Below are 13739 nucleotides of genomic sequence, written 5' to 3'. Positions count from 1 at the left end.
TAGCTGCTAAACAAGTTAGGTAACTCTGAACAGTTATTCAAAAATTCTTCCTGACTTTCCTTCATGAAAACACAAGAATGAAAGTGGGAGGAGTTTTCCTACCTTACATATTAACCCACTTTGCAGCAGGTTATTTCATTCTTTACCTTGGTCTAATCTGAAGTGCAGGTTTGTCTCACATCCGACTCTCAACAATGACTTCTGGTAAGTAAGGGCTTTCTTGATTTCATGTCTCATCTTTAAAGAAAATGAAATTACAAATTGTTGTGCGACTGCTTTAGATGCATCACCCTTCTATGTTATAATTTTCTTGCTCATCTTTCCCCCAGGCGGCATGAAGACAGCGCCTAACAAAAGGCCGTACATCTGTATTCCGAAAAAACTCATAGATCTTTTGGCCGAGCAATATGAACTTGTAAACAACTTTTCTCATTCCCATATCTTTGAGCAAAGCTATCATTTTATTTCCTTTTATCTTTTTATGTTTAAATGTTTCATGAAGCTCTTGAATTTCTGCTATTTAACAGGAACATGGACTGCTTGTAGAAGATCTGAATCCCTATATAAATGAAGGATATATACAAGCTTACTTCCGAGAATGGGGCACCGTCAAATCATGCAAAGTAAAGACTAAAGAAAAAAACTATTGGTTTGCTTTTTTTTCCTACAAGAGACCTGCGATAAATACTTTCTGTTTTATACTGGATCTTAGATTAGGAAGAATCCCAACTCTGGGAAACAAAAATCGTTGGCCTTTGTGAAGTTTTCTTGTGAGGAAGAAGCAGACATGGCAGACTGGGTCGGTCCTCACAATATCGGTGGAACAGAAGTTAAAGTGAGGCGCTTTGTTACTTTCAAGGTGAGCAAATGACAACTATTTTATGTTAGGGACTTTTCCAATCACAGCCTATCATAATTAAATAATATTTTTTTAAAAATGTCTTGCAGGGTGAGGAGGATTCAGAGCAAGGGGTTGATGGAGCCACAGTTAAACCTCGACCACGGCCTTCAATGGGTCTTGGCTACCTACTCGAAGATGCTCAGTGGTTAGACGAAGATGAATGAATAAACAAAGCTTTGATCCAAAGTTGACCAGCTTGAGGGCATTGGTTGTTATGTCAGTACCATACATGAGAACATACAACCTAATGCACATGTATTTATGTATGTATTTCTCTTAGTTTTACTAATAAGTTTTACTTACTTACCCATAACTGTGAATTTCTGGCTAAACAATATTTTTTTTGTTTATTGTATATTTTGTAAATGTATTGTGTTTATGACATTTTAGTTAAATGTTTGTAAAGGACCTACAGATGTCACACTATAAGTGAAGTTAGTCATGTATTCCTTTGTCCAGCCACTGTTGGTGAATGTGACATGATTGTTGACTTTATGGTAACAAGACAAAATTGTGAAGTTGTAAGAAAATATTAGTTATTGTTGGTTTTCTTTGCTCAGGAATAAATACAAAGAAGTCAAAGGATTCGTGCTCTTCTGTGTTGCTGTTTTTCTGTTTTTCCTCCCATGGTAAATGTTTTATTTGAAATACTATTTGCGAAAACCAAAATATTTTTGTTCGTTTATATTATTTTGTTGTGTATTATATATAGCAAGAAAAATATTTATAAATACATCTAATATATATATATATATATATATATATATATATATATATATATATATATATATATATATATATAATTTCAAATCTTTCTGTAAAAGTCCTGTGTACTGTACCGTCTACATGAGTTTTGCGTCACGGGTCAACAGCCAATCGCTACGTAGAGCGCCAAGTTTCTTCTACAGCGTAAAAACAACATGGCGGAAAAGGACGTACAAATTTCCTTTAAAAAGGTAGGAGCAATCAGCCGTTTGTTTTTAAGTGTTTATGCCTGCTTGTCCCCCCTCGTGTTTTAATAAAAAAAGCGAACTTCTTTGTCGCCGACTTGTGTGTTTCCACGCCCACCATATAAACACAACATGTTTTGTCAGACGACAGCTAACACTTTACATCTTGTTAAGATATTCAGATATTGCGGGGAATAACATTGTAACTACCACGCCGAATAAAAGACTGGGTCCTAGCGATTGCTTTAAGACCACACTTTCCAGGACAACTTCCGTTTTTTGCGCGGACAGCGGAGAGCCCTTTAAATCGCCAAATTCACCAAAGACGTTTGGTTGGCGAAAACTCGAGAAGGAATTCGACGGACAAACTTAGCTTGAAAGCCAAATACGGGTTTTTTCAAAAGTGGATACGCAGGCAGGTTTTGTTGTGTCTGTGTTGCGTTCATTTGTTATTTTTACTAAATCGTGTCTGTTTTGCTTTGTTAGTGCTTTACTAATACACTCAACAAAAATATAAACGCAACACCTTTGTTACTGCTCCCATTCCCCATGGGATGGACGTAGAGACCTAAAATTCATTCCAGATACACAATATAACCATCCCTCCCAAACAGTGGTCACAAATCAGTCCAAATGTGTGGTAGTGGGCACATCTGCAATATTGAGATAATCCATCCCACCTCACAGGTGTGCCACATCAGGATGCTGATCTGACATCATGAGTAGTGCACAGGTGTACCTCAGACTGCCCACAACAAAAGGCCACCCTGGAATGTGCAGTTTTTTGCGCTATTGGTGACCACTGTTTGGGAGGGATGGTTATATTGTGTATCTGGGATGAATTTTAGGTCTCTACGTCCATCCCATGGGGAATGGGAGCAGTAACAAAGGTGTTGCGTTTATATTTTTGTTGAGTGTACTTTCTTTGGCCAGCTACTCAGTGGAAAACCTTATGACTAATACACTCTCCCACTTTATGTGCTCTGTTCTGCACACAGGATACAGTAAGCAAACTTTTGTCTAGTTTCTTCAAAGAAGACAAAACAAAACGTGAGTGGGATAACTATGCTGTTATCAGTGTCGTCTTGCTCTCTATGTGACCGTGCTGATGAAATGCCACTGTGTTGCAGTAAGCGGAGATGCCACACTGCTCATGGTAGAGATGCTTAAAGTGTTCGTGCAAGGTAAGGAGCTTTGACACAGTTGCACAACATTTGAGACACAATAACAGACTGGCTAATGATAACACTCTGAAGCTGTTATCTCCTTTTTCAGAGGCTGCTGTGAGATCACAGAAACAAGCCGAATCTGAGGACTGTGACCAAGTAGACATTGAACATTTTGAAAAGATCCTGCCTCAGCTGGTATGTGGCTCAACAGGCTCAAGAAATGTTTTCGTTTCACTTATTTCCGCTTGTTTGCATAGTCTTATCTTTAGCCCAGATTACAGCTAATACTTAAAAATAATGGGATTACTGGGCAAGTTTTTATTTTTCTTTGCAGTAAAATATATTTGTTGCATTAGCTTTTGCACTTTGTGTATGGTTCGGGAACAGCTTCTACAAATCAAAATCATCATGGGTCTTCTGCTGAACTATCTAATATTATCTATATTTAAATGGTCCATCTACTCACTTCCTTCATGCTTTTTGTTTCTCACTTTGAAATCTAAGGCAGTAGACACTGCAATAGACAGCTAGTGACTATGTCTGACTGGTATTTAGGCATATTTCACAGTGATGCAAAGCACAGTATTTAGAGTACTTTTTAACATAAAATTTTTAGTTGCAAAAATGCTGTTTTCATTCACCTTTCATGCAGTAATGATCCAATATGGCAATATTGTACAACAAAAACAAAAATATCAGTAAATGGCCTCATCCGAATGCAAGAACATTCTGTAATTTCCAGATGGTAATCTAATTATAACTGAGAAAATAACTTTGTAAGCATGCACTTTGCCCTGGAGTTTAAAATACACTAAGTTATGAAAAGCTCAACAAGTATTGTAATATCATTCTTAAGTATTTATAGTAAAACAATTAAGATTAATTAAAAAGGGATTAGTAGCTCATGTCACATGGGTAGTATTCTGGTACTGACTACCAGAATGAATGCTACAAGAATTGTAATATATATGAAAATCCTACATTGTTTAGCTTTCAGTAACTCTAAGTATATTTTAAACTTGGTGTCTTGTAATTAAACTGAATTATAAAACTCTTCCAGGGTAGCAAGTCTTGAAACAGTAGCTAGAGTAGGCCTTTAAAATGAAAGATATGCACATATTTGACAAATCATTTTCTAATCTAATCTCTGTACCATCTGTAAATTACAAAACTGTGTTCTGTTCAGAGCAGACTATCTGCTGATGTTTTTAACTTATTTTTCTCAATCCAACAAAGCTTTTTTATCAAATGCCATTTTTAAGACGTAGAATGTTATAAAGTGTTTTTGCAGTATTGATAAAAACATCTGTATACTAATCTTTTGCAATGTGCATTTGTTATTAGCGTGTGCTCAAATATGGAACTTTATAGGAGAGCTTGATTTTTTTTGTTGATGTTTTAACAGCCAAATACTCTGAGATTTTCTTCATGTATCAGTCCCAAATTACAGATCCTGCTTTGTTTTGATGGTTAAAGAAGGCGGTGAAAAATTCTAGCTTTTATCTTTAATAGGTTTTGAGGTCTTTATGCTCAATGACTGCTTCTGATTTTAATCCATTAAAAAAAAGGCCTGAAAGTAGGTGGAATGGCCTTTTAGAAAAGAAAAAAATCCGGAAAGATATTTGATATATGAAGCTGAAATGTTGCAGCACTCATTATATATGTTCACACTTTTAGGCACATTGGAGATGGTTGAGTAGAAAATGTGATGATTTGAAATGGAGTGGTAATGCAAATTTTTTCTGGGGATACGTAAACGAAAACCTTAAATGTGTAGATGCTATGAGAGCTATCATTAATCTCAAATGTATTTAACCTTTCTGCAAAAGACTTTTATGTCTGCTGTCTGACAATCTCAAATTTCTTCAATTTTCTCCAACACAGCTTCTGGACTTCTAGCACAGTGATACCACAAGATGGAGCCAGAGTGCTGCTGAGATGTCTCTCGATCAACAGTCCCCCCTTCCACAGTTCCACCAGCTAAAACTTTTCATTTTTTAGTATGACTGCAGTTTCATAAATCCCCAAATCTGAGATAACGTTGAGATTATGTTTTTATTGGAGCTGCACGATTTTAGCAGGAAGCCCCATTGCAATCTGCACGCTACCACGCCACCACCAATAAGGGCCACCTGTGCTCCTGTGTGCAACAACAGGTGCTTCCAGCATGCTCCGTGGCGCCCTTCATCAAAGCCTCCCGGAGCAGTTGGAAGCAATTAGAGTAATAAGGGGAGCAGCCAGTCCCTTAGATGATGACAAGTGCCAGGAAAAAAGGAGTACCCCCTCCGGCCACTTTGAAGTTCCCTTTTGCTGTCCTGCGATGTTTAGTTAGAGGAGGGGGGGAGGGCAAAGGGGACCTCTGGCACAGAGGGAAAGTTGAATGGGAGTGTGTGTGCACGTATGTGTGCGTGTGTTAGCCAAACACGGCCAGAGACCACACGCGTAGATATTCTATTTGAAGGGAAACATAACAAAACACATTGGAACATGGTCCAAGAAGAGCAGGCTGTAATTCTGAAGGTAAATAAACAAAAGAGGCGAGTAGTGGAGGTGCTCTCTCTACTTTCATCACAGCACAGGGAGGGAGAGGGCGGGGGGTGAAGCTGGGCCTACAAGGAAGAGGGTAATGTGGGGTTTTCTAACCTGAGCGGCTCTGATGGTTTTCCACCAGCGGTGTGTTTGACCAACGCGTCCTCGCTGTGAGTCAGCATCGCTGTGCAACACCTCGCAGTACTTATTTGTGGGGCTCTTGGGTGACTTACGAATGCTACTCACGTTTACACCTGGAACCAACTTAGGCTAAAACCAAGAATCCAGCCCTGAATAGGTGTTCAAGGACACGACACCTGGAATTTCACCCAGCATCTTTTTAGTAAGGCTCACGCTGGATTTGTTGTTTCCCAGGGGTAACTTCCAGACCACACTTTCTTGTAAAAAAAGAAAAAAAACTTGAGCACAGCTTAAGTCATCACCAGAGGAAGAAAAAAAATTGTAAAGGGTTTCGTTTTGTGCGTAGCCTTTGTGGAGATTAACTCAAATTGAAATGGATCTTTCCCAACAGTTGATTCTTGTGCACAAAATAAAAAAGATTATTATCTTGGATCTGTCACTGTTTTTTTTTTTCCTCCCCTCCTTATGCGTGTTAGTGGAGAAAATTCATCTGAAGTCGGTATTATTAAACATACGAAAGCAGTTAGGACAAGAATGGGGAGGGGCATTGTAGAGAGTAATGAGTTAAAGCTTTTCTTGATCATACATTAAAGGCAGGGAGTGTCGACAGCCAGTCCAGACGCTTTGGAGAAGCTCCGCAGTGAGAAGCTTTTCCCAGGAGACGGAGACTGATCTGTCTCCAGCTCCTGCCTGGTCTTTGGACAGCGCCGCACGTGGGATCGGGCACTCGGCATGGCTTCAATACATCCACAGTCAATGTCAGTAGAAGCACCTGTGACTGCCATGATGGATCTTCATCTTTTTTGTTAAATTTGGCAAATTAATTAATAATCAGTGGGACTGTCAATGACAAAACTGACCCATTATGATTAAATATAACTGAGGTTATTGTCATTCTAGGAATGCCTGATCTATGTGGCTGTCTACTTTAAAGAGAGCTGGATGTTTACATAGCTCTGATAAGTTTGTGGTTCATGGTAATGTTTGTCTGGGGTGGAGTTGTCTGCATTTGTCTAAAGTGTCCCTGCGAGAGTATGTCAGGATTATGTCAGATTTTTCTCCTTAATTCTCCATTTACAACTCGGTGGTGTTTTTCTTCTGTTAGAGTCTCTGTCTCCAAATTTCTGACATCTCAAAGCTCCTTTCCTCTGAGGCCCAAAGCAAAAGGCTATGACATGTCATCATAATACGCCCTTTTCTCCCTGATTGCTGGCTTTTTTGCAATGGCAACATTCAACCAGTCAAAGAGTATGAGCTTACATCAAAGTCAAGGGCTTACATGGCCCATAAAATATTTAGCGTGTTTATTTATGTGTTAAAAACCATTTAAAGTGCCAAGTAGAACATTGCCATTACTAATGCTGCAAGTCTGAACCCTTTTCAGGCAGCAGTCCTTCAGCTTCTTTAAACATTTAGTTCTGAAAAAAGCCATTCTGAAAGTCGAGAATCATAATCCAAATGTGGCGACAGGTGTTATCGGCCTGTTGCCATTTTATTTAATCTATGCATGTTGGGAGGCACTTGCATAAATAAACATGTAACGCATGGCGTCTGTTCCTAGATGTCTGTGCGTTCGTTTATTCTATGTGCTTGCATGGATGTTGTGCTTCATCGGAGGCTGTGATAAATTAGGAGACAAGAGGCCCTTGTGGCCCCCTCGTGGGCATGAAACTGCCTAACCATGGAGGAATGCTTCAGAGGACGGAGTGGGAGCATTCCTTTCAGATACCCCATGGGTAACTCTCACACTCGTGAAAAGTTACCAGTGTTTATGGTGCTGTCTGAAAAAGACAAAATATGGTAGCAGACGATTACTGCGTGTGTGTTTTACAGGAAATTCATGTGTGTTTTGAGGCAGCAGCTCTGCTGACTGTACATACTGCTGTGACATGTGGGTTTCTGGGAGGCCCCGGGCCCCACTAAGCGGCCACGGGCCCGTGCTGGGGATGATAAGAACATACCTGGCGGGTTGAGCCACTTGGGCGCTCTGCTGGGATCACTCCTAAATGGTTGTGGCGCTTGGCTGTTAGTCTGAGGCAGAAGATGGTTTGCTGCTGTGCTCCGTGTATCGGCTGGAGCTTTGGTAGCCACAGGGGCCCTAGGGGACGGAAAGGATTCTTCCGGAACCAGTGAGGTGGATGATGAGGTCAAAGACCTTGGCACGCAGCTGGACAGGGAATAGGGAGCAAGAGAGATGTACAATTAGGCCGGCGGCAGGGTTATTTCTGGAGCCCTGCGCTACTACCTTAACTACATCACCCTCCTCTTCCACCCTAAGTCCTTTACTGTCTGTGTCCACCTCCCTCCTCTGTGTGGTGGCCTATTTGGTCTCTGGATATGAAATAACAACAAAGTAATCCCCTTACATAACACTGCACAAACTCAGCGAAACAAGACCATTTAATTAATTTTGGGAGCATCTAAAAATAAAGAAGCAGTTCGTTTGAGGTGACGTGCGGGAGGTGGACTCATACCCCAAATGAGCTGCTGAGGAGCAGAGGTCAGCAGAGAACTCTATTTTTAGGTCCCATCAAAAGTGGTGATATAAAAATACTCCAGAACTGAGCTTCACAATATGTGTCAGTCATGCTTAGAGAAGCAGTAAACCTGAAGGTCACGCACTTGGAATGATGAAAGGGCCGATGTTTGATGATATTTAAAAAGAAGCCAAGTAATGACCAAAATCTCTTTAGCTGGTGGCAGGTGGCACAGTGTGAGGTTGGCCTTTGTTAGACTTGTTAAAAGACTTCATCAGCTGACATGTGAAGCCCTTGGCAAAGGGCTAATATTCGCTACGATAACACCAAAAATGTGGGCAAAACTGGTGAACCGCTGCCCGACTCTGACGTCCAAATTAAAACAAAGACAAATAACAGACAGTCGAACTGACGGTGTTAGCATTGCGCTTCTTCACATGCGCCTGGCTCTCAAAAAGCTCAAAATTGAGAGAGGACAGCGTAACGAAAAGTCAAGCGTACGTTAGCTTTTTTTGTGTGTGTGTGTTTGTGTTGGGTCAAAATAGTCCGTCTAAAGTTTCCTCCAGAGGCCAGCGTGTCGACTGTCTGTCCTCACAGTGGTCGGGGGCACCGGAACTCTAAATTAGCCCTGGTGAGTCAACAGGACAGCTTTCATGTAGACAAGGGATCATGTCAGATTGCAGGAGAGGTCAGGATCTAAGGGTTAGAGGTCAGGATGCAGTGTTGGTCCCTGTCTTTAACAGCTTCCTGTCTGCCATGTTGTGCAAACTTGGGCAGTAATCCCTTGATACAGGTTCAAAGTAGGGAGATCTATCTTGGTATTACACTGACGCCCAGGTAGTTTTTTCTGCATTAACAGTGGAGTGAGTCTTAGTAAGTGACTAACTTATAGATAGAGTTGCATAAAATTTCATACATTTTAATTTTATATTCATTGTATAAGGCCTTTACCAGGTGTGTGGCACTTTTATTTTAAATGTGTTGTTTATTGTAGACGGTTCTATTTTTATTCTTTATCAGGCTGCTGTAACACAGCATGCTGGCAACAACATTAATTTTAGTCACATGATTTAAAAGAGCACCCCAAGAAGAAGAATCACACAGTAGTAAAACTCTGTGATTGACTAGTGTAACTAGTTCTAGTGTAAGTGTAAGAATAATGCTTGTCAGCTTAAAGCTGTAAAAAAAAAAAGGGTGTTAGATTGGAACTGGGCATCAACAATCTGACTCGATCAGTTGAGGAGTGCTAGTGCTGCTAACATTTGCAGACTGCAAATGTTAAAGTACAAGTGCTCACATAAATGGGGGTCCTAAAGGTGAAAAAACTTGAAATCCCAACTCAGGACAGTTACTGCTGGTGGTTACTGTTTATAGGTACAGATAAATCATGATACACTCCTAAAATAAAATAGATTAAATACATATTGTAGTCTTTATTGTTGTCACATATTAAAAAAACAAAAAGCAGGGTGCAGGTTTAGCTCAGCTGGATGAGCAGGCAATCGTATGCTGCATGGCTGAGAGCGGCCGGCCTGGGTTTGAATCCGACCCACGGCCCTTTGGCGCATGTCTCCCTCTCTCTCTTTCTGTCAGTCTTGTCTTCACTGTATCTGTCCAATAAAGCCAAAAAATATATGAAAAAGACAACTTGAAATGTTTACATATGCTGTTACATATCCTTCGTGGTGTATATATAACAGCATTTCACTTCAAGCAAATTCAAAACTGCAAGCTTTGCTTTTAAAAATGCGTTTCTTTGACACCTGTTTCTGAACGTGTTCTGTAAGACTGCAGAGAAGCTCAAACTGTCGGGTGTGCAGTGATGTTTGATACTGTAGGGCTCTGCGATGCCGGCAAATCGCCCGTTTTTTTTTCTTTTTCTTTTCTTGGCTCAGTGGCAATTTCTAATAAGGTACTAACTTAAGTGGCCTCATCTTTGAAGGCAAGTATGTTCTCTTTATCCGACAGACAGGGTAATGCTTTTATTTCCCCAGACATAAAATATAAGCCCTCTCCAAAAACAGCAAAAGAGCAGATCCACTCACAATGAGCTGTATTAAAAAAAAGAAAAAGTAGCTCTCCTGGAAAAACAACAATAAATTTGAAAGGGCTTCAAAGAGCTGGTGCTCTAACTTTTCTGTACATAAAACAAAAGCACCGGCAAGTTCAAAAACCACTCAAATGTTCAGCCCATCGTGAAACAAATATCTTGCGAAACACTGAGAGAGACAGAGAGAGGTGGAAGGAGACGAGGAGAGAGATTTCTTTGAATTTGACTTTCTGTGTAAAGGTTTTTATGGTTTCTGACTAGAGGACGCCTTTCTCTTTTATATGACTTTGTTTGCAGTCATTCTTAATATGGTGATATTTTGCTGCAAAGGACAGAAGTGGCCAAGAAATCTCCCTATTTGTCTGCATGCTTAAAATCTGTAGGTTCCCCATTTGTTCTAACAGCTAAGATTCTGTCATATAAAAGCATAGACTACTGCAACCAGATATCCTGGAGGAGCAGTTGGATACACTCCACAGGCGGAGGAGTTTCAGGACGCACATCAATGGGAGGGCAATATCCTGCATTCTGATTCTGTCAAGAGGCACAGCCATGACATGTGTGAGTGCCCAAAGAGAAAAGGCCAGGTGTCCCCGGGTCCTCTTCCATTTCGTCCAATCTAAAGCTGATCTTACTAACTAACAGCACCAGGGATCTACCACCCCTGGCACAGGAACCTGAATCACTGAGCTGTGGAGCTGCGTGGAAATGAGGAATTAGATTACTTTCAATTGCTCCCTGGCAAAAGACAAAAAAAAGGAAAAAAAAAAGGCTGAAAGAAGAAAACAGGCGCTTTAATGTGGCATTTCAGTGTTACAGCAGGATGTTAGATGTTCCAGATTCCCAACACTCCGGCTCTAACCATGTAACTATACAGTGCACACTAATGCCTGTCTCCCATTTGACATTTAAATGTTTAAATAAGCTGAACTGCAGTGTGCAGCAACAACAATTCATCAGGAATGTGCTTTGATTTGGGTTAGCTGATATATATATAAATATATATATATATTTTTTTTCAGTTTTCTGGTTTGGGTAAAGACCTTTGACAAAGAAAAAGTGTCACATAGGGACGTCGATGATATAATATGAAATTTATTAAATTTTAGTGAGAAAAGAAAAGTAAATAGAAAAAAGCCATTACAATATTAATAGGATCCAAGTTGACTTAAAACACTAGCTCTGCAAATTGGTATTGACTGATTCAGTATTTTGTTATTATTATCAATAACTAATTGAATTATTAGCCGATGAAATTGCAGAGGCGCACAACGACTGACTCAATCTAAAATGTGAAAAATCAAATCTCAAGGAAGATGTTGACTTAATTTATTTGAAGAAATACTTCAAGAGGATTGATCCTCTTTGAAACATGGAATTAAAGCACAGCAGAAAAAATATATTTATAGTAACTTATATTTTATATTAAAAGATTTAAATAAAAATGAACGGACGCAGCTCAGACTTGCAAAAAAGGTAAATATACCACTTTGTTATCACACGTGCAAGTCTATAAAGAATCACAGGCTCCAGATTTGGTGCCAAACATTACGATCGCTGCAGAGAGAGATACTGTCTTTAAAAGCTTTCTTTTTTTAAAGCCTTTGTTATGTGTTTTTGGGGGATAGGGCCAAAGAGCTCTCTAAGGCCTTCAGTAAGACTAAGAATGAATTTAAAAAGATCCCGAAATTATTTGAAATATATTGAGTGCCGTCAATTTTAAACGGTCAGTTTGTCCAATACGGGCCACTTCAGTAAAGCCAGGCTCTGCAGGTGACTTTTGAAATGGATGCAGTAACAGGAAGAGGTTGCAAAGGCCGGGAAAAAATCCTTTGGTCATCAGGACAGGCTAAAGTTCTTTGAGAAGAAATTCACACCAAGCATGGTGGTGTAAATCATAGGGTTTGGGGGTCTCTGGGTCTGGGCATTGTGCAATCATTGTTTAACACATCTTGCAGAGACAATATACAATATTAGGGCATCTATGTGAAAGTTGAACTTGAACAGGCAGCAAAATGAAGCAGAAAGTTAATTTTGCATGCAATCAAACAGTCAAAGAGTTGTTACTGCCATAAGCTTCTGAAGCTAGATGCTACTGAATGTTAGACTTATAGGATATTTAATTGAATACATGAATGATAAATCATTACAAAACTACTACACTATCTTTAAAATCAAGTACAAGAGGATCAAGTGAAATGTCTGTTCAAATGTGTAAGGAAAGCCGACAATTTGTTGTTTTAGTTAATGAACCACAGTGATAAAAAAAACTGAAGATAAATGTTTGCCGTTTTTGCACTTTAAATGAGTGGACTACAGATTACAAAAAACTGCAATTGTATGACTTAATATTAAAATAAAGCAGAGTGTACAAAACTGTTGCCTGTGAATAATGATAAAACTACTCCTTCTAGATATAAATTAGCATCAATCAGACGACTTGTAGCCCTCATAGGATACATTTTCACTCCGCTGAGGTCATGGGTAACATGTTTACAGAAAGTGGAGTCTTACGGTGCGGTGCTGCTGACCCAGCTAGTCAAAACACAGAGAGAACTGGACGTGCCGTTCGCTGTGCTTCTGAGGTTATGAAACCTTGTATTTGCTGACGGCACCCGTATCTCCTTCCTTCATCTTTCTTAGCTGAAGAAATATTGTCACAATATGAAAAGGAAGGTTAAATGCTTAGCAGCAATGTAAAACCACAGCCACTGCTGATGCTGAGAAGGGAAGCAGACCTTGTTCATCCACAGCTAAATAAACTACTTAAGTCTATCTTATATGACTACAGACGTGATTTCTTTAATGGAAAAACCTCAAAACATGGTAATGAAAGGGATATATAAACATAGACACTGTTGATTGCCAGACTTCCTTTTGTGATTTCGCAGTGTGTTCGAAGTCTGGGGAGAGTTAGTGAAATCGTACATTGCTGCACTTTCTCTGAATCAAAAACCAGCGATAAAAATCTGCTGCATGAGATTCACAAATACGTCTACAGGCAGCCAGGCCTCTAACATCTCTTACTGTCCAAATCAAATCTCAAATCAGCTGTGTTAAACCTGACAGCAATAAGGTAACCTCTGGGTCTTGTTTCCTGTGCTGCCGATAAATATGGCCTAATTACTCTCCAGTGGAATTGTTGGGACAGATGTTACAGTTGCATCCCTGCTCCTTGCCGAGGTACATGTTGATGGTTCACAGACTGTTTACACGCTTCTCATTCATCTGTGCTATGACCATTCCCAGTTGTAGCTGTTTGCAAACCCAAGTTTAGTGGTTTACATAGCTGAGCCCCTCCAGCATGTGGAGCCCATGCTCTTTACCCTCTGCTTGTTTCGTGACTGCACGCGAGCAAATAAATACAAAGTGAAGATGTATGTTCAAAAGTAATCCACAGAGGAGTGGGCCTCGCGGGCATGGTATCTAAACAGACTATGAAGACTGTATATGTGGAATGAGTTAAACAAGTGACACAGAACATTATACTTTGATCTGCTAATTATAGCAGAAAACAACCTG

General features: G+C 39.9%; 2 protein-coding genes across 2 annotated transcripts; both read left to right on the top strand.

Annotated features, from left to right (window-relative positions):
- The first annotated feature begins 126 nt into the window (after positions 1-126).
- Positions 127-1486, top strand: LOC146711450 (heterogeneous nuclear ribonucleoprotein A2 homolog 1). The gene is made up of 5 exons (XM_085454293.1): positions 127-204; positions 330-415; positions 528-623; positions 713-859; positions 949-1486. The coding sequence occupies exons 1-5, from the start codon at positions 195-197 to the stop codon at positions 1063-1065; spliced, it is 456 nt and encodes a 151-aa protein (XP_085310419.1). The 5' UTR covers positions 127-194; the 3' UTR covers positions 1066-1486.
- Positions 1487-1773: 287 nt separating this feature from the next.
- cenpx (centromere protein X) lies at positions 1774-6122 on the top strand. The gene is made up of 5 exons (XM_085455426.1): positions 1774-1857; positions 2850-2901; positions 2982-3035; positions 3127-3215; positions 4905-6122. The coding sequence occupies exons 1-5, from the start codon at positions 1822-1824 to the stop codon at positions 4917-4919; spliced, it is 246 nt and encodes an 81-aa protein (XP_085311552.1). The 5' UTR covers positions 1774-1821; the 3' UTR covers positions 4920-6122.
- Positions 6123-13739: the final 7617 nt, after the last annotated feature.

This window comes from Copadichromis virginalis, linkage group LG4 (assembly GCF_057382275.1).
Source record: "Copadichromis virginalis isolate Kocher_CV1m ecotype Utaka linkage group LG4, C_Virginalis_male_GT1.1, whole genome shotgun sequence".
NCBI classification, from domain to species: Eukaryota; Metazoa; Chordata; class Actinopteri; order Cichliformes; family Cichlidae; genus Copadichromis; species Copadichromis virginalis.
This window is presented reverse-complemented; position numbering and strand designations above follow the sequence as displayed.